General features: G+C 38.3%; 1 protein-coding gene across 5 annotated transcripts in view; it reads right to left on the bottom strand.

Annotated features, from left to right (window-relative positions):
* LOC111865978 (inositol 1,4,5-trisphosphate receptor) overlaps nt 1-21,142 on the bottom strand; it is a gene marked incomplete at its 3' end in the record, with an annotated part of 252,641 nt that overhangs the window by 167,875 nt on the left and 63,624 nt on the right. For all 5 annotated transcript variants that reach the window (XM_033752056.1, XM_033752058.1, XM_033752055.1 and 2 more), the window contains 3 exon segments: nt 10,441-10,742; nt 16,201-16,513; nt 17,596-17,756. In XM_033752056.1, the coding sequence (XP_033607947.1) occupies nt 10,441-10,742; nt 16,201-16,513; nt 17,596-17,756 (776 nt within the window).

The raw sequence follows: 21,142 nt of genomic DNA, 5'->3' as shown, positions 1-21,142 counted from the left end.
TGTGTAGTCTGTTGAAAGTCAACTGATGTTTTGCAGGAACATGTTATCTCCATCTTCAGGGTCAAAAAATAAGTCAAGCAAGAAACCAGTGTGAAAGCAGTTGCCACCTGTTTTCATGCTGGTTTCTTGCTTGGCTTATTCTTTGACCCTGAAGATGGAGCCATGTTCCTCCAAAATATCAACTGACTTTCGAAGGATTACGGATTACAGAGTGTTATATCTCAGAAGGTAGAATGCTTAAAGGTATGCAGTTTGGTAGAAGTTCACCACCTGTCTTTAGGGTTAACAGTTAGATGAGCAAGAAACCAGCAAAAAGCAAGTCTGCCTGCTTCTTGCTGGCTTGCACGACTTAGCCTTCAACCTTGAACACATCTACCCAACAGCATATAATTCCATCCCAGAGGATGATACTCCTACTAATATATTTTCAGTTTTCAATTTTTTGTTACATTATTTTGGGGGGATTTTATTTTGCAAAATTATTTTAAATATTTTGCCAATACAATATGAAAATCAACAGCACCACCAATCTCATAATTTTTCAATGTTGAATAATTATTAATTTCACATAAGTTTACATGAAACAAGAATAGTACCTGCAGTGTTGTGTTTTTGAGTTTGTCCCTATAACTTAGAATATTTCTAACATCTTTGAATATATAAGAAATTCCTGATTATCTGGTCATAGGACAACTATACAGATGCTATATGAAATCTAATTTTCTATAATCATAACTAATTCCAAAACACTGTGTTGGCACATTCATTGCAAATCTAAATGTATTTGCTGCGTAAGTACATCCAGTACACTAATTCTGAATATTGTCATGACTTTAGTGACTACAGATGGGGTTTGGATTGGTAACTGGATTTACCGAATTCTTACATATCTGTGACTACAAGTAATTGTAACAATTTTATTAATTCACACACTTTACAGTTCACTAGAGCACACATTTCAAGTCTTCTCAGCCTGCTGTGTCTTCACCAGTCATCTGGTTAAGGCTTCTAATGGAAGATATTCCCCCTTCTCTAGGTTCCTGAACTATCCCCAGCCTCAACTACCAGCATCTCACAGCAATAGCTCACAACAACTGAACCCCAGCAGACTCACTGACTCACCAACCAACTTGTCCTACTTATAACATCTTAGCATGGACTGCACAGAAAATAAAATTCTTCTGTTGCAGTGCAACTGTTGTGTTTGTGTCTGCACAGCCGTTTCCTAGCAACAGCTATTGCACAGCTGCTTACTTCGCGGTCCTTGCCTAGTAATGGGTCTACATGCCACAACATATTTGTTTTAGTTTTACTAAATTTCAATCACTGTACCATAATGAATATGCATAAATTACATGCCTGTGAACTCTTTAATTCTATGTAGGATTTGAGGTTTTCGCAGTAGTGACTATGAAGAATGCCGTCTTCTGGTACGTTGCACAGTGTAGATCTTGCATGAACAGACGTTTCAGAGGAACGTAACAATTCCATCATCAGGGTAGAAAAATCCACAGGCGAGGAACCAGCGTGAGCAGGTGACTAGCAGACTGAGCCACCAGTTTGCTCTTATGTACCTGGTGTTTCCCCTCCCCCACTCCCTCCCACTGTTCTTATATAGCTGGGTGTTTTCGACTGTTGGCTCAGTCTGCTGGCCACCTGCTCACGCTGGTTCGTTTGCGGATTCTTCTATCGTGATGATGGAGGCGAAATGTCGGTTCACACAAAATCTACACAGCACCACATCCCACAAGACAGTTTTCTTCTTGAATTCCAGCTCCAAATCCAAAGTATATTAGCTAAAAGAAAATAGATTTTTCATAATAAAGTTGACAGAATTCTAGGAAGAATTGTGGATATTAACATATGTAGGGCAGGGGGTTTAAAAAAGTAAGAAGGAGAAGATTAACTCTGTATTACACGGCCATCGGAAGTCCAATAAACCTATGACTGCTAATAAAATCACAATATATACATTTACATCCTTAATTCACAGAGTATTAAATTGTGACCTGCTTTATTATGATCAATTGGCCTTTAACTAATCAAATGTATTCTGGCCAGAATAAAGTAACAATTTAAAACTACTGCTTTGGAACTGTGTTTTCACTAAGTATTAAGATGAACACCAATTTCATTTGAGGTATAATAATTCATATCACAAAACAAAAAAAACAAACTCCGTGGTTTCAGTCCGCAAGCAAACTATACCGACCAAGCAACCGCCGCCTGTTGGCGAAGTTAGTGCCAACTTTAGCAGATAGAGGGTGTCGCGTGGTGAGCGCAATGAATTGCCATGGCCGTTAATTTCGGGTTTCTACACTGGAGCAGCTATCTCCTTGAGATTGCTCCTCAATTATCCTCATGAGGCTGAGTGGACACCGTTCCAGACCCACTACTTCTCAGAAAATTTGGTAGCGCCAGGAATCTGGATCTGTAGCCAGGAACCACAGAGGTGGTCAATAATTCTTATCATAACATTATTAAATATGCAAGTATAACAATCACTCATAATCCCAAATTGGAATGCTATTTTTTAATGTAACAGTACATAAAGAGAATTTCAGAATTTCCTGTATGTCTACAGACATAATAAATCAATATAAATTACATCTCACAACAAATTTGCATCTGTCATCTACTCAACATAATTATCACCAAGCTGATATGCCTTTCCCACTGACAAGCTAGACAACTGATTGCTGAGCTGTGATTATGTGTGTTCAGATGGTATAAATATTGCTGTGACAGTCCTGTTCACGACTTCTGCAGTTTCAAACAAGCATCCTTCAAGTGGCTTATCTACTCAAGCAAATATGTGTTCACATGAGAATAGGCCCAGTGATTAGGAAGGCTGTGTCTGTACCACCCAAATCCAGGTCTACAACAAGCTTTATGCAGCACAATGGTGACAGGACAGCACCGTCCTGGAGGAAAATTAGACCATATTCCAGGTGTAGCTGTTTCCACATTGCACCATGTCACCTATGGGGGGCATGCGGTAGCATAGTTGGTTGCGGCATTATGCTACAAGCCGGAAGGTCATGGGTTCAAGCCCCGATGAGGTCGTTGGATTTTTTCAATTGATCTAATCCTTCCAGCCGCACTATGGCCCTGGGGTCGACTCATTCTCTGATAGAAATGAATATTATTGGGGGTAAAGGGTAGCCTGCACATAAGGCTGACAACCTTGCTGCCATCTATGAGCCGACTGTCTAGAAAAATGTGGGAACCTCAACATCTCACAACCCTATGGGCCTCCATGGCCTGTTACAGGGATACCTTTACTTTTACCATGTCACCTAATAGACATCATGAACAGTGGTATGAGGTGGCACAGGATAGCCAAGCATAAGCCTCTCAGGAGTGAAGCATGAAATGTGCTATTGTCAGAATATGCACACTGTGCTGTACAATTTCATTCCAAAATGTTGGCACTTTGCAGCTTCAGTTCCAGGAGAGATTCCTGTTTATTACAATTACCGCTTCCTTTTACTTAACTGGGTGCTGCAAGCTCATTCCAATGTTCAGAAGTTTCAAAATACGTCTACCTTCCCATATCTCTCTGTCCTCTGGGATCACACAAGTATTGTAATTTTGGCCCCCACTATCTTGCAGTCTATTTACATGTTGTTTCCAACTGACATACACCCAGTTTGCAGCATATCTCTTTTTCATTTGGTATTTTGTCTCAAAATATAATTCCTCTTAATGGCTTATGAAATTTAATTTTTATGCCTCTATTCTTCAATTTTACTTTCTTCTTGTAACTCAAGCTCCATTTCCAAAATGTAAACCTGACTTAGCTCTTACTTTATGTATTCATGTCATACACTCATTTTATTTTTAAAAGTGTTTTTCATTATTCAATGTAGTCAGTTATACTGCACACAAAATGCGGAGCACTACATGCACATATTCCATGTGCTTTATCAGTAACCGCTGCTGCTACACCACTGTGAGGAATATCTGCTGTGTCTTCTCCCCTGTGATTAAAGGCATCTGCTCAGTATTGAACATTTTTACGTTCTTCTCTTTCATCATAGATTAAACATACAAAACTTGGTCACTGCCCTGACATCAAAATGCTACAAATCCACACTTTTTCCTCGGTCCACAGTTTATCAATGCATGGACACATACTAAGGCAACATCTGTGGAGAGCATGGGAAGCATAATTTATTATATGCTGGCAAATACATATATAAATACAGGGAGAATTTTTAGTTTGTTGACTGATTCCATGGCTCTGCACTTCATGGTGGCCGACGCACTGCTTGCTGTGAGGTGCATACAAATTTTGCTGATGAAGCAGCATGCCTGATGGCTGATAACATTGGGAATGAAGGAAAGTTCTTATCTTCATTTACACATCAAAGGTGGTTTTGAAAATACTGTCCCTGTACATGTACACATTCCTCACACCAGCAGAAGCTGTTCTGCAGGAATACTTGCAATTTCCTTATGAATATTTTCTTTTAGTTATTCTTCTGTTTGGGCATTACTGCTGTAAACTTTGTCCTTCAAACAATCCCAGAAGAAAATATCACAAGGAGTAAGATCGGGTGAACATGCTGGCCAAATACCACTACTGATAATTATGTCCCCATAGCCTGCATAGATATCTATGCAGGGTGGGCAGTAGCCGAGGATTACTGAAACCAGCCATAGAGTCTCTCTTCTTCTGTTAACTCTGGAAAGAACTGCCCCAGACTGACCTGCACATATTACTGGCAATTGTTTTGTTAGAAACCATAGGTCCAACAATCCTTCTTCCATTTAGAACACAGCAGACACCAGCTTTCACTGGATGCAGAAGGAATTCGTGGGTTCTGTGAACTCCGGTAGCAATTACTATGCGTATTTATGTACCCCCGCACATGAAACTATGTTTCATCAGGAAAGAACGACAAATGCAGATTGATCTCATCTTCCATGACTGTAGAACTAGGGCTGACAGAAATATGGATAACCTCCTGTAGTCAAAGTTGAACTGCTGACAATATAGCATCAGCCTCTGTTAGGTTTTACCACTGGACTGCAAATTCTTAATCCTTGATACAATAGACTATTCTTTTCAGATGTTCACTTCAAGTTTCTGTTTGAAAGCATATACACAACTGAGGCATGTTTTAAGCTAATATCCTTAAAATTCAATGCCTTGAAAAGAAGGACAATAAAGACAGTAAACTAGAAATATTTCATTTGGTTCATTTCCAGCACCTGTCAACAAATGGACATGTGCCTCATAAACAACTGGGCAAAAGAATGAATGATGTTTACTGTTTAGTTCTCCATTTTCTGAAGAAATGTTTATTACAAGAAAAAGGCACCACTAATAAGAGCTATGCATGCCAGGTAATGGTGACAGCATGTGAATGTAACAATCAAATGACATGATGATTTGTTTCTCTAAATGGTTCTTCTGCTGTTTATGCAGTTTACCTGCAATGCTCTACCAGATGATACATTTATGGATCGGCGAGTGAGATCTAACAGGATGATTACAGATAACTAAGGAGGCACATGAAGGTAAGCATTCTGGGTCTGGCATATCTGTAATATATAACAATGGATTACATTAATGTTTTGTTTATGAAGTGAATATTTTATGTTATATACTGTTGCTCTATCACTGTAATTGTAATGTTCCTTACATTCTATTCTTGTGTTTCTTTTGGTGCTGTATACAGGTGTTCTGAATGTTTCATGCAGTTTGTTCTGTTTTTTATAGGAAGCAGAGTGTATGTTGCTGAATGGTGTTCATTTCCTGCAATGTTCTGCATACTGTGTTATGTGTATCAACGTTTGTGTCATTCATGTGTAAGTTATTTTCACCGATTTTGTATATGTAGTATTTTTCTAACATGTTTAAGTGTTTTCCGTTTTCTGTGTTATTATAATGTTCACTGCATATATTATGATCCCATATGCACGTCCCATGTTTAATACATGGCTTGAATACAGAAAAAAGGGAAAAAACTTAAACACATTAGAAAAATACAACATATATGAAATCAGTAAAAATAACTCACACAAAAATAACACAAACACTGATACACACAACCCCAATGAACACCAGTTAGCAGCATACTCACACTACCACTATATAAAAACAGAATTAACTTACTTACTTATGGAACTGAGCCCTTCTTGAGGAGAAGCCAAATCTGCATCTACTCAAGAACTTCCCAGCATTTTATGGAACCCAAAGGTTCATTATCACGTTCACAACAGCCCCCACTGGTCCCTATCCTGAGCCAGATCAATCCAATCCATACCATCCCATCCTACCTCTCTAAGATCCATTTCAATATTGTCCACCCACCTACACCTTGGTCTCCCCAGTGGTCTCCTTCCTTCTGACTTTTCCACCAATATCCTATATGCATTCCTCTTCTCCCCCATTCATGCTACATGCCCTGCCCACCTCATCCTCCTTGAAAACAGAACCAACTACATGAAACATTCAGAACAGCTACACACTGCAACCAAGAACAACCAATACAAGGTGATTCAAATATGACCGGGACTGATTTGTGTGTAAACAAGCCTCACTGTGCAGCAGCTGTGCAACCTTGAGAGAGTGAAGCCACAACCTCCACCCTCCCTCCTGTTCGGGTTAGAACCTGTTCAGTCCTGTCTGGGAGTTGCTAGAGTGATGAGCAAACAGAAGGTACCGCGGAGTGTGGAACAATACATTATGATCAAATTTCTCGGAGGAGGAATAACATAACAGTGTGTATGACTCACGCACTGATCACTATAATTGTTCCAATTTTAATGCATTTCATAAAATTTGTACTAATTCACATGAAAGTTTAATGTATTAACTGAATGCAAAGTCAGGTACATTAGTGATAGTTATTACATTGCAATGTATGAATTATCTAAAGGGAAATTCAATAGTCTGAAAATATTTGTTGATGTGTATTGCCTGATGATGGCTTTATAAGCCGAAACATGTAGTGTATTAAGACCAATAAACCCATTATACACAGTGAACTGTGAATGAGATTCTAATGGTTGTTGTGTTGAGAGGATAACACAACAGGACGCATTCATTAAGATTATCCGATATTGCTAAGACATCGAGTTGGCATACTATTTCAAAAGTTCTGAAACTTTCTGAGCAGACCACTCACACAAATACTAGATGAGATGTCAGAGAATACAAGGAAAAAAGATGTTAACACTTGACACATTATCATGATGTTAGAAGCAGAAACCCACAATCAGTAGCCATGTATGGTAAAATTCTAATTCCAGATGCCATCTCACAGGATTGAAAGAGAATACAAGGAATAAATTATCATTCCTTGCTGTGTGGTTAGTTTAATCTTAAAGGTAAGTGAAGTTAAAACATTATGAAATAAGAGAAGTCTATCTTTAAATTAATTTGGTATGAGTCACTTAGCCAGTCACGGTAGCCGAGCGGTCTAAGGCATGTACTGTCTTCGCTCACTTGGAAACCAGGATCATGGGTTCAAATCCCACTCAGGGCATGGATGTTTAGTTTGTGTGTGTGTGTTTTTGTGTGTTTGTGTATAGGTAGAGGCCTTGCAACGAGCTGATCACCCATCCAAGGAGTCCTACCAAATGTGTAAGATCTAGAAAAACTGAAGTGAACGGAGAAGTCATGGAGGTAGGCCTAGGCCCACTGGGGCTGTAGTGCCAAAGGGGGATGAAAAAAAGTCACTTATCCATTAGGTGAATTCAATGCCAAAGTACATAGGTGGGGATGACATTTGCAAACCAACAATTGGGAATGTGGAAGACGCACAATCAAATTTACTATATTTTGATAGATGGGAGATGGCATTCAAGTATACTTGATATCTGATCATTCAGGGCAGCAGATTGGTGTACTGACCACTGCCTGGTGGTGGCAAAGGTTAGGGAAAGACTGGCAGCGAGTATGCAAACAACGCGGAGTTCATATGGAGAGGGTCAATCTCAGGAAATTAAACAAGACAGAGGGTAAGGAGCAGTATCATGTTGAAATCACGAATCAGTTCAAACCTTTGGAAAACTTAAGGACACTTGAGGCGGATACTAATAAAGGTTGGGAAACTATTACAAACAATATAAAAATTTCTGCCACACAGAGTCCAGGTTATTATGAATTGAAGAAACATAAGCCATGGTTCAAAGAAGAATGCTCAAAATTATTAGACCAATGCAAACTAGCCAAACTGCAGTGGTTACAGGATCCAAGCAAAATAAATAGGGTTAATCTGAACAATATATGATGTGAAACCAGCAGACATTTAAAGAAAAAGAGAAGGAATATCTGAAAGACAAAACTGATGAGCTTGCAAAGAACAGTAAGAATAAGAACATTAGAGACCTGTATACAGGAATAAATGACTTTAAGTGGAGTAACCAACCTAGAATTAACTTAATTGATGAGAATGGTCATCTGCTTGCAGATTCCCACAATATCTTGAACAGGTGGAAGAACTACTTCTCTCAGTTAGTGAATGTACATAGGGTCATTGATGTTAGGCAGATAGAAATGCATACAGCTGAGCCATTAGGGCCTGATCCTAGCCCTTTTGAGGTCAAAATTGCTATTGCAAAATGAAAACGTTTAAATCACCAAGCAGTGAACAAATTCCGGCAGAAATGATTCAAGCAGGAGGGGAAACGTTACGTTCTAAGATCCCTAAGCTAATACCAATTAACAAGAAGGGTCATAAAACTGACTGTACTATTCATCGTGGGTATCACTCTTATCAACTTCATACAAAATTTTATCCAATATTCTACTCTTAAGGTTAAGTCCATACATCAATGGAATTATAGGGGATCATCAGTATGGATTTCAACTTAACAGATCAACTACTGATTAGATATTTTGCATTCGTCAGATACTGGAGAAAAATGAGACTGTACATCAGCTATTCGTAGACTTCAAAAAAGCGTATGCTTCAGTTATAAGGGAAGTACTGTACAATATTCTGATAAGAGTTTGGGGAAACCATGAAACTAGTTATGCTGATTAAAATGTGTTTAAATGAAACGGGTAGTAATGTCTGCATAGGCCAACATTTGTCTCATAATTTTCCTATCCAGAATGGTCTAAAACAAGGAGTTACCTTACTGCTGCTGTTTCTCAACTCTGCTTCAGAATATGCCATTAGGAAGGTCCAGGAAAACTAGGTGGGACTGAAATTAAAGGGGACACATCAGCTATTGGTCTGTACTGATGACGTGAATCTACTGGGTGGTAATATTGATACCATAAAGAAAAATGTTGACGGATGCTAGTAAGGAAGTTGGTGTAGAAGTAAACATAGGGAAAACCAAATATATGTTGCTGTCTCATCACCAGAATGCAGGGCAAAATTATGATACAAAGATAGCTAACAGATGTTTTGAAAATGTGGCACAGTTTAAATATTTTGCAATAACTATACTAAAACCTGACTCAGGNGTGAATCTACTGGGTGGTAATATTGATACCATAAAGAAAAATGTTGCCTGATGCTAGTAAGGAGGTTGGTGTAGAAGTAAACACAGGGAAAACCAAGTATATGTTGCTGTCTCATCGCCAGAATGCAGGGCATAATTATGATACAAAGATAGCTAACAGATGTTTTGAAAATGTGGCACAGTTTAAATATTTTGCAATAACTATACTAAAACCTGACTCAGGATGAAATTAAGAGGACACTGATTTCAGGTAATGCTTGCTACCTCTGAGTATAGAAGATTTTGTCTTCTTGCCTGGTGTTTAAAAACAAAAAAATTAGAATATACCAATATAATTTTGCCCATAGTTCTGTATGGGTGTGAAACTTGGTCTCTGACATTAAGGGAAGAACAGAGACTGAGGGTGTTTGAGGAGAATATTTGGACTGAAGAGGAATGAAGTGACAGGAGGTTGGAGAAAACTACATAATGAGGAGCTTCATAAATTGTACTCTTCTCCAAGTAAAATTAGAATGACCAAGTTAAGAAGAATGAGATGGGCAGGGCACATAGCACGAATGGGGGAGAAGAGGAATGCATATAGGATATTGCTGGGAAAGCCAGAAGGAAGACCACTATGAAGACTGAGATGTAGGTGGGTGGACAATATTAAAATGGATCTTAGAGAGACAGGATGGGATGGTATGGATTGGACTGATCTGGTTCATGACAGGGACCAGTGGAGGGCTCTTGTGAACATGGTTATGAACCTTCAGGTTCCATGAAATGTTGGGAATTTTTTAAGTAGCTGCAGAATTGGCAGCTTCTCAAGAAGGATTCAGCTCCATGAGTGAGAACCAAGTTACTTATCTGTTTTTACCATTTTGAATGCTGTTGTTTATAAGTGAAATGCTTAATGAAAACTAACAAAAAGCAAGCAAAAAAATTTCTTGCAGTACTACTTCTACATGTTAATAGCTCCTGCCACAGATACACATAGATTAAGATTATAATGAATGAAATTACCGGGTTTCAATAAGAATGTCAGAATTTTTGGAACTCAGTACACTTTTACAGATGAGCTCTTGTGTAACAGCTATAGCTTTCTTGTTTGATATACAGAGGTCGCTTAGGTAGTCCAGAAATCGTGACTGCCAGTTATCCATATTTTTGCGAACCAGTCCAACGAATGTTTCAATTTCTGCTGCAGTGATGTGTTTCTCCAGTAACTTGCGGTTGTTGTGAAGCAATGCTGTGATTGTGTCCTCTGCCAAGATATCATACCCAATCTGTTTCTGCATGAATCCAAAATGCTTGGCAATGTACTCCTATGATGAAGAAATTAAAAATTAATGAAAATTATACCTTTGGCTATACAGTGAAAAACAAAAACTGAATACAAGTGTTTTCAACTCATTAAATTACTAATATTATTTGATTCCCTTTCACTGTCTGTCTACAATTTGGATTTAAACAGAATTTAATTCTCTTCCAACAACCTCTATCAGGAAAACAATTAAAAACACAAAGGAAAGAAACTAATACCACGTGTTCACCTATCCATCCCAGATGAATGCTATAAAATTCAACCGAAAGGGGGGAAAACTGGGATCATAACATGAACATCAGTTGAGGTAAAGTAAAGCAAAGGTGTCCCTGCAACAAGACATGGAGGCCCATAGCGTTGTGAGATGTTGAGGTTCCCACATTTTCTAGATAATCGGCTCATAGATAGCGGCAAGGTTGTCAGCCCTACGCGCCAGCCGCCCTTTACCCCCAAGAATATTCCTGGTATATATTTCTGTTACAGGCTGAGTCGACCCCAGGGCCATAGTGTGGCTGGAAAGTTTAGGTCAATTGGAAAAAAATCCAATGACCTCATCGGGACTTGAATCCGCGACCTTCCGGCTTGTAGCACAGTGCCTCAACCAACTACACTACCGCATGCCCCGTCATCAGTTAAGGTACGAAAAAAAAGAGAGAGAGAAAAGGGTTTAAGGCATTCAAACCTGGAATAAAAATGAATTATCACATTTACTCTTGCATTTTCATACCGCAATAATGCGTCTGAAGGTTGAGGTGCATAACACATGGAAATACTCTTTCTTTGAGTAAAACTTTACATGTTACATGCAATGTGGCAACACAGTATCAACATTCACACCTATGGACTCCAATGTGATCCATTGACAGTTATTGGGTGGAAATGTTCCAAGATAAAAATCTAATTGACACAGCTTTCTTGGAAACTGAGATTACACCTGTATGTGACGTGTCAACATAGTAGGGATAGTCCTGCCTACCTACTCCACTACCTGATCTGAGATTACAACTGTATGTGATGTGTCAACATAGTAGGGACAGCCCTGCCTACATACTCCACTACCTGATCTGAGATTACAACTGTATGTGATGTGTCAACATAGTAGGGATAGTCCTGCCTACATACTCCACTACCTGATCTGAGATTACAACTGTATGTGATGTGTCAACATAGTAGGGATAGTCCTGCCTACATACTCCACTACCTGATCTGAGATTACAACTGTATGTGATGTGTCAACATAGTAGGGATAGTCCTGCCTACATACTCCACTACCTGATCTGAGATTACAACTGTATGTGATGTGTCAACATAGTAGGGATAGTCCTGCCTACATACTCCACTACCTGATCTGAGATTACAACTGTATGTGATGTGTCAACATAGTAGGGATAGTCCTGCCTACATACTCCACTACCTGATCTGAGATTACAACTGTATGTGATGTGTCAACATAGTAGGGATAGTCCTGCCTACATACTCCACTACCTGATCTGAGATTACAACTGTATGTGATGTGTCAACATAGTAGGGATAGTCCTGCCTACATACTCCACTACCTGATCTGAGATTACAACTGTATGTGATGTGTCAACATAGTAGGGATAGTCCTGCCTACATACTCCACTACCTGATCTGAGATTACAACTGTATGTGATGTGTCAACATAGTAGGGATAGTCCTGCCTACGTACTCCACTACCTGATCTGAGATTACAACTGTATGTGATGTGTCAACATAGTAGGGATAGTCCTGCCATGCATAATTTAAGGAAAATGCACTTCAAGTTGAATGCAATGTTGCAACATGGTATGAATATTCACTCCCATGGACTTCACCATGCACTTCATTGGTTAACACTGAGATGAAAAAGCCCTTTTATAAAACTGTGCCCAGTGCATAATTTTCATAGATATCCTTGATCAAATTTTCTGCCGAAATAATGTATAGGTCAAAATTTAGTAACAGGTAAAAGTAAGATATTTCATTTTTTCTTTTCTAAAAGTAAGCATGCAAGTGTAAGAGCAAATGCAGTGCACAATATTACAGATATACAGTACATATAACAACAAACCTTTGCTTGTAGCTGGTGAAAAATACATAATGAAGAAATACTTGAATAACAACACATTTACAGCTATGTTTCAGTAAAAATGATTGCTTTGGAAATTTTCTGTTTCCATCATCACGGTTAATAACATTAATCCTACTGATGGAGACAATAAATCTCAGCTCAACCATGACATGACTAACTGCCAAACAAGAAGATTTCAGTATATTTATTTGCTGTGCAAGTTTCAGGTCTTAATATAAACACACTTCCTTTCATTAAGCTGAAAAACATTAATCGGCAATGCTATAAACTGTGACAGTTTAAATAAGTCGATTAATGACAACTGACTTCACAAGTGAAATTCAATTGAGGTATATCTTGTTCTGATTCCTAGATCATATACAGAGATTGCGGCAATTCATCTTATGACGTGAGACATACAAAAATTAAACTTATACAATTAATTCTCAGAGATTAAATGGGAAGTTAGGTGATGAGACACAATTTCACAGACATGCTGAACACAGACTACACTATACTTAATTGTCACTTATATGCAACAAGCCAGTGTTGATGTTCACTTGTAATTATTTACAAATCACAAAATGACTCGCACCATATCATAGAAGTCAAACCAGTTGATAAAACAACATACGAGGGTGGTCCAAATTTAAAGGTACAGCACAAAATGACATCTACATATTTATTGCAAAAAAAATAACAAAAGTCAAGAAAGACTACATACTGATGTTTATTTTTTCACATAGTCACCATTAACATTCAGACATTTATCCCATTGCTTTAGTAAACATTCCTTTCCAAGGGATGACAAGTATGGCACAACTGAGTTCTGCAATGCGTTTTGAACCTCAAATCTTCTTCCTGACAAAAAGTTCTTAAATGGCCTGAAGAGGTAGACATCTGATGGCGCTACATCAGGACTATGTGGTGGATACTGCAGAACTTCCCGCTTCCGCTTTTGGAACCAGGCTGCTGTCTGGGCTGAAGTGTGAGCTCATGCTCCATCATGCAGAAGCCTCACGCCAGTGGTTAATCAGCCTGGTCTCTTTCAGTTAATGGCTTCATGCAATTATTTGAGTTTCTCAGTATTTGACGCTGTTGACTGTTATTTCTGGTGGGAGAAATTCACACAGCAGGAGGCCTTCACAATCCCAGAACACTGTCGCTACTTTTTTTTTTTGTTTGCAGACAGCTCAATTTTGATTTTTTTGTAGTGGGTGAATGAGAATGTTTCGAAGTCTTGGAGTTTCTTTTTGACTCTGGGGTGAAATCGTAATCCCATGTTTCACCTCCTGTAATGATGCTTTCCATGAATGATTCTCATTGATCTCGGTAACAGCAAAGATTTTCAAGTGAAGCAGCCATTCTTTTGCTTTTGTGCTCCCCAGTGAGCATTTTCAGAACCCAGGGAGCAGAGAATTTATGGGAGTTTAAACGTGAGATGATTTCATGGACAGCAGTTTTTCAATACTTGTCAGTTCAGCAATTTTATGAACTCTGACTCTTCGATTTTCCCTTATCAAACCTTCGATAATGACACACTTTTCATCAGTGTGTGAAGTCCTCTGTCTGCCTCTGTGTTTCTGTGGATCATCATTCAGTATCGTTCGGCCATCTTTAAATTCGCTGCATCATGCAATCACTACCTTTCAGCTGAAAATGTTCTGGCCATAAACACCCACTAACCTGCAATGAATCTCATCACTCTCACTCACTCCTCCACTGTGCGAACCTCAAACTTGAAATTAATTTCCAATCACAATGGCATTTTGTTTGCTTGTAGGGCTTAGGCACATGGATGGAGAACAATGACACTAGAGCTGCTGCTTCTTCTCTACTCAACATACAAATATATGCAAGTGACATCGAGATGTGGCGCACAAGCTATATAGGTAACAAACAGCATGTCTTCAGGCTAGGTTGCATGCTTTGTATAGCCTATCATGCAAGTTGCTTAACTGTCATTTTCACTGCAATTTTTCTTTTCATTGCTATAAATATCAATTCAAAATTTGAACTGGAATAAATTTGTAATTAAAACTGAAGGGGAGTATAAAATATGCTGTTATAAAATCTGGATTGCATTCCACAGTTTTCTTGATTAGGAGGAACAATGATTTGAAACTAAATTAAAATTGTAGATAAAATTAAAACTGATATAGGATTGTGTAAGATTTGAGGTTTTCACGGTGGTGAATATGAAGAAAGCAGTCTTCTGGGATGTGGCACCATGTAGATGTGGTGTTAACTGACATTTCAGAGGAACATATATAGATATAGATATTTACAGGAGACCAGACAGTTCTCTGGGCCATAGAGTGTGCTGCAAATCCACCCATACAAACCTCTACCTTAATGCTGCGTCCCACCACCACCCATCCAACAAGCAAGCTGCACTTTCAAAATTGGTGCACAGTTCTTTGTGATCAAGACAGCCTATATGCAGAGTTGGTGCTCCTGGGGGGCGTATTCAGGAAGAACGGATACAACAACCGACAGATCCATAGAGTTCTCAACCGTCGGCCCAACATCAGCTGGTCTGAAGATAAACAAGACTCAGTCGCCTTCCTTCCTTATGTCGGGATTATACAGGTATTCAACTGTATCAGCAGAGTGCTGTCCCGGCACAACATCAAATCAGTAGGTCTGCCTCCAAACAAATTATCCAGTTTACTCTGGCCGGTCAAAGATAGCCTGGGACAAAGGACACTGGGTGTATACAGTATCCCATGCGAGTGCAGCAAGGTCTATATTGGGCNCCCCCCCCCAGCTTAAGGGTTAATGCCCTCCCATTAACCTTGCCCTTCTCTTCCCCCGACACAATATCCTATACAAAACCCTGCTCCTGTCCCAGACCCTTCCCCTCTCCCTCTCCACTGATTTCCCATGATTTCCCATGTAGACTTGTTCCCCCCCCCCCTTCCCTGCTCTCACATAGCTGAGTTTATTTCCCACATTAGTCCAGTCTGCTTGCACTGGTTCTCACTGTCTCTTCACTTGCAGATTTTATTTTTCCTTCTACCCTGAAGATGGAGGCAATACGGTCGTCCAAAACATTGGTTAACACCACATCTACATGGTGCCACATCTCAGAAGACTGCTTTCTTGATATAGGATTAATATTAAAATGTTTGATATTACATAATCTAAGTTGTTTCTCCTCTGATTAATATCTTGTGATATGGTGGTGGGTTTTTTGTGTTTTTCTATTGTGACTTTTGTATTTGTGGTTTTTAATGCTGCCTATATGAAGCCTGGACGAAAACAGCAGGTCTCAATAATGTTGATATCCACCAAACAGACTGCATGGTGTCATAACCCAAAGACCACAGCATGAAACTTGTTATATTATTTTAACATTTACACCAGATATAATAATGATAATCACCTGATTCTTACGGTAGTCTTGCTGACTTAAACGTAATATCCGATAACACAGCCGGAACATATACTTGTATGCAGCATGACGAGGGTCATTGAGTTCTTCAATCCTAAGGAATGGGCCTTCTCCTTCAACAGATTCAAGAAATGGAGCTTGAAGTATTTTGAATAACTGTTTCAGTATGTACTGTTCCCTGAGAAGTTTCTGACGATCGCGGTTTGGATTTGACACCACCAGATCTAAAGCTTCAGACTTGTTTTGTTCATTTTCTTGGCCAGCAATAAAGTACACAATATCCTGCAGCAAGCTTGTCACAGCTCTGTTAACACAAAAGAGAAAAATGACACCAGGTAAACATACAATTTCATGAACGAAAAAATCCAGGTCATGTAAAGATGCACACGGGCGCAGGCACGGACACGCTTGTGCATACTCAGGCATGCCCATACACAAAGGCAAATAAAGACCAATTCTGTGCATAATTATGCACAATACACAAATGAATAAGTGTTCACTGTGATGAAAATGAAAGCACATTTGCCAGACTAAAAATATGTTCATTTATTCTGTGTCAAATTGACATAATTTACATATGCTCTCAGTATCATTTTCATATACCCACATACATCTTTCAACAATGTGCACATCTAACACTGTTTCAAATGGTAATGCTTCTGAACTGTATTCAAGAGGTGCTCAGTTCAAATCTTTGATGGGACATCAACTATGATGATTTAGGTTTTTTAAATGATCAAGTCAAGGAGGATGAAATGGGTAGGGCATGCAGCAAGAATAATGGAGAGGAGGAATGCATATAGGATATTAATGGGAAAGCTGGAAGGAAGGAGACCACCGGGAAGACCAAGGCATAGGTCGGTGAACAATATTAAAATGGATCTTAAGAGAGACAGGATGGGATGGAATGGACTCGATTGGTCTGGCTCAGGATAGGGACTAGTGGAGGTTTCTTGTGAACACAGTAATGAATCTTTGGATTCCATAAAATGCTGGGAAGTTCTTGAGTAGCTGCACAATTGGTGGCTTCTCAAGAAGGGCTCAGCTCCATGAGTGAGCGATGGTATTCTCTAGTAAGGCCATGACCATGACTGTCCACAATACTTCAAATTCATTGTTCACTTCTGATCTTACCTTATGACATCATATAATATGACACACTGATAGCATCATTACATAAATCACAAAGAAAAAAGAAAACAAATTTTGCCTTCACCAGTAACTTATGTGCAGGACTGAATGTTAAATAAATATAACAGTAAAAAAATAATTTCTTATGAATTACAAAAACTTATATTTCAACAATTTATCTTCATATTTACTGGCCCTCACACAACTTATAAAAAGTGTTAACTGGTCAATTTTCATTTAAAACAAATAACTTACCGCCTCTCGTTGTGCGAAATTGTCCCTTTCTCTAGTTTTGATGATATAGATGCAAGAACTTTACAGGCATCATTTGCAAAGTCTAGGTCTCGCACTTCCATTGGCGAGACAGATATCAATGCAAAAGCTTCTTTGTCTTCCTTGATTGTGGCACAACCAACCTGAAAATAAAAATACTGAGCTACATGAAACATACCACTGTTATCATACCTTCTACTCGCATATGTTCATTACATATATTTCCATAAATAAAAGCATGAATGTTAACATGTGATCAGTTGTAACTGAATTTGAACAGATGAGCAACATTATTCATATATGGAAGAAATCCATGAAGGGTTAATGATGAACAAAACCCTATATGAATTAACTATCTGAGAGTAGATGTGCCTACTGGTTGCACAAATAGCACTGCTAATACAAAGCACAGAGCTTTAGCTTCAAGATGAGTTTTTATAAATGTAGTCAAGTTCAAATGACAGAAACAAATGCAAATCCCATCATGAAGAAATTACAAGCAAATGACATTTTGGGAACATCTGCTATCATTCAGTTCAGAAGTCTTGTCTTCCTCTCTGACATCTAAAAATATAAATACACACAAAATCATAATGTTACATGCATTTGTTCTGCATGGGTTTGAAATTTTGTTTCTCATACTTACAGGTGCACAAAGATTGAGGCTTACCGATTTTAGTATTTCATGGTGGCTCGCTGCTTATAGTGTAACTTTTACTGTGTTCTGTAACAGTCAGTGTGACTGCCAAATAGCAAATCTCCTTATACAGCTATCACTCATTTTGGCACAGGATCTGAGGCAAGGGTATGGCTGTGGCAACCTCCCTCCTGCTTAACACTTTATATCCACATATCATGCAGACTGCCTTGTCAGAAAACTGATAGTTGTATAAGTATTTTAAAAACTGCTGGTAAAATAACAACTTCCAATGTGAACATAAAACCATCACTGTTTGACAGCTTAAAGCTTGTAGTTTTATGGTTCAACAGTAGGAATCTCTGCATAACAGCACTGTGAAGTGCTGCCATCTAACGTAAGGTGCTGTATTTACTATGCCCCACTTTGCACATTCTCACTTTTTCAATGGATGTCTCCCCCATGTTTGAACTTTTCTCATGATGGAACATGAGTTGATGATCAAGGAGAGGTCAGACACTGCTCTAAAAATATCTACCATGCATCTGAATGATAGAGAGTTTCATTTTATTTTGTGGTGCAGTCCATACAAGATGGAAAATCCTAGGGTAAGTGCTACATTAGCTCACAATGCGGGTACATGACCGTTAATGATATCACTGTAATGGTAAATTATACAGATTCCGATGAATCAAAATTACAGACAATGAAGAACTTCAACCCCAGTTGACACTGATAATCCTGGAATAATTATCAGTGAGGGAGACAGAAAATTCTACCTCCTCAAACACAAACAGAAAGAGGGCAAAAATGGAAATGTGAAGCAACTAGAAAACGAACTGATGGATGGATATGAAGTATAGTACCAGCAAACAATTCTGCATTTTTTGGTCTCCTGAGAATGAACTGTCACTCAGGAATCACAGAAAACATTTTCTCTTTTCAATTCTTACACTTTTTTAATAAGGGTTACACAATACATGGGGCCAGTGGTTCGCAAGTCCCACACTCTTTGACAACTAATGCAAAAGCTGTGTGTGCTGTCACATACAGAAAATAAAAGCTGAAAGAAATATCTTAAAAGAAAATTAAAGAAGTTTAAAACCTGCTTGCACAAAGCAACCATCTTCTTGCAATAAAATGGTGTGATGTAAGAGGGGTTTCCTTAGTCAGCACTCTACAGGATGATGGGATAGTCGACACAGAACAAACAAGGGTAGCCCACAAAAAAATCAAACAACAAATATAAAACCAGTGCAGACAAATACAACCAGCTGTTGGTATATTATTCTTTTCAATGAAGGTCAATGAAATTGTGAAAGAAATTCTTTCTCCACTTCTTTGATCTCTCTCTTATAATTAACTATACTTTTCATTGAAAAACAAGCAGATAGAATTTCTTTGTTTTAGAGTCTTAATAAAAGTGGAAGAAGGGTTAGTCAGGAATGTTAGTAGTGAAATTGGAAAACTGTCACATGCAAATCTTGTACAGAGAGGGCACTGTCCACACAGAATTCAAGCAACACACTCTAAACAGCAAGAAAAATCACAATGAAGTTCAGAATATTCCAACTGTGGTGAATGGTGTGATTCGAGTGAATAATAATGTAAAATCAAATCAGAAGTATACTGACTCTATTGAAGATAGTATAAATACATTAAGTCAGTCCATTAATGAACGGAACAATGATAGTAATGCTCTACAGAGTAATTCTTATTGGTGATAGTAATTTAAAAGGCTACAGTTGTAATTTGAGTTCCTTACTTAGCAAAAATCATGAACTATATAGTGTAATTAAGCCTGGATCTAGTTCTAATGAACTGATGAATTCAACTAAAGAAGAGATTAATCAATTGTCCCACAGAGATTCTTTAGTAATCTGTAGTGGTTCAAATGATTATAAATTGAATGGATTCTCTTTGACTTTGAAAAATATTACTAATTTTATAATGTCTAAGAAACATACAAATATTGCTGTGATGAATGTACCATTTAGATATGATTTGTCTAATTCAACTTCTGTGAATAGTTGCATATCCACCTTAAACAGGAAAAGAAACTAGTTAAAGCATTTTCTCATACTAGTTTCTTAGAAACTGATGATAATAGAAATCTATTTACTAACCATGGGTTCCACAGAAACAAATTATGGAAATGACTGGTAACATATCAGATAGCTTCTTTTCTCCAGTCCTTTCCTGAACAGAAATCCTCAGCTCCCATAATTCTTGGTTGGCACAATGAGTTTCACGACAATAACACTAAAAGGTGTGAAGGTAACCACGCAAAAGCTCCTATTAGGAACTCTAACCATAATAAAAAAATTTCAGTAACTAGGTCACCTTATTTAAGCGTCAACCAACCAGTTGTGGTTAACGCTATGAAAATTAATGCTGAAGACCATATAATATCGTTCATAAGAATCTTAACTATTCTTTTAATAAATTATTATCTAATCACTATAGTAAAACAAACTTAACAATTCTTCATCAAAATATCATCATCATCATCAGTAATCTGTCAAGACGACAGGTCCACAGTCTCTACCAAAACAATTCCTCCACTTAATGCGATCTAGAGCTTTCTCCTTCAAATGACAATATCCTCTTCTGTCCCCAAGGTCATCCAGCATCTTCTTACGTCTTCTTCCTCGTCTTCTTGTCACTTCTATCCGCCCCTCTATCTTTCCTTCAATAACTTCTTTTAGAAGGCAGTTTCTGCGTAAAATATGACCAATCCAATTAGCCTTCCATTTTCTTATTTCGTGTAGGATATTCCTCTGCTCACTGACTCTAATTAACACTTCTTCATTTCTCACATAATCGGTCCAACTGATCTTCTCCATCCTTCTCCAACACATTTCGAAACTTCCCAGATGTTCCTGATCTACT

This window comes from Cryptotermes secundus, unplaced genomic scaffold (genome assembly GCF_002891405.2).
Source record: "Cryptotermes secundus unplaced genomic scaffold, Csec_1.0 scaffold35, whole genome shotgun sequence".
In the NCBI taxonomy this organism is placed as follows: Eukaryota; Metazoa; Arthropoda; class Insecta; order Blattodea; family Kalotermitidae; genus Cryptotermes; species Cryptotermes secundus.
Note: the sequence above shows the minus strand (reverse complement) of the source record. Positions and strands in the feature narration are given on the sequence as shown.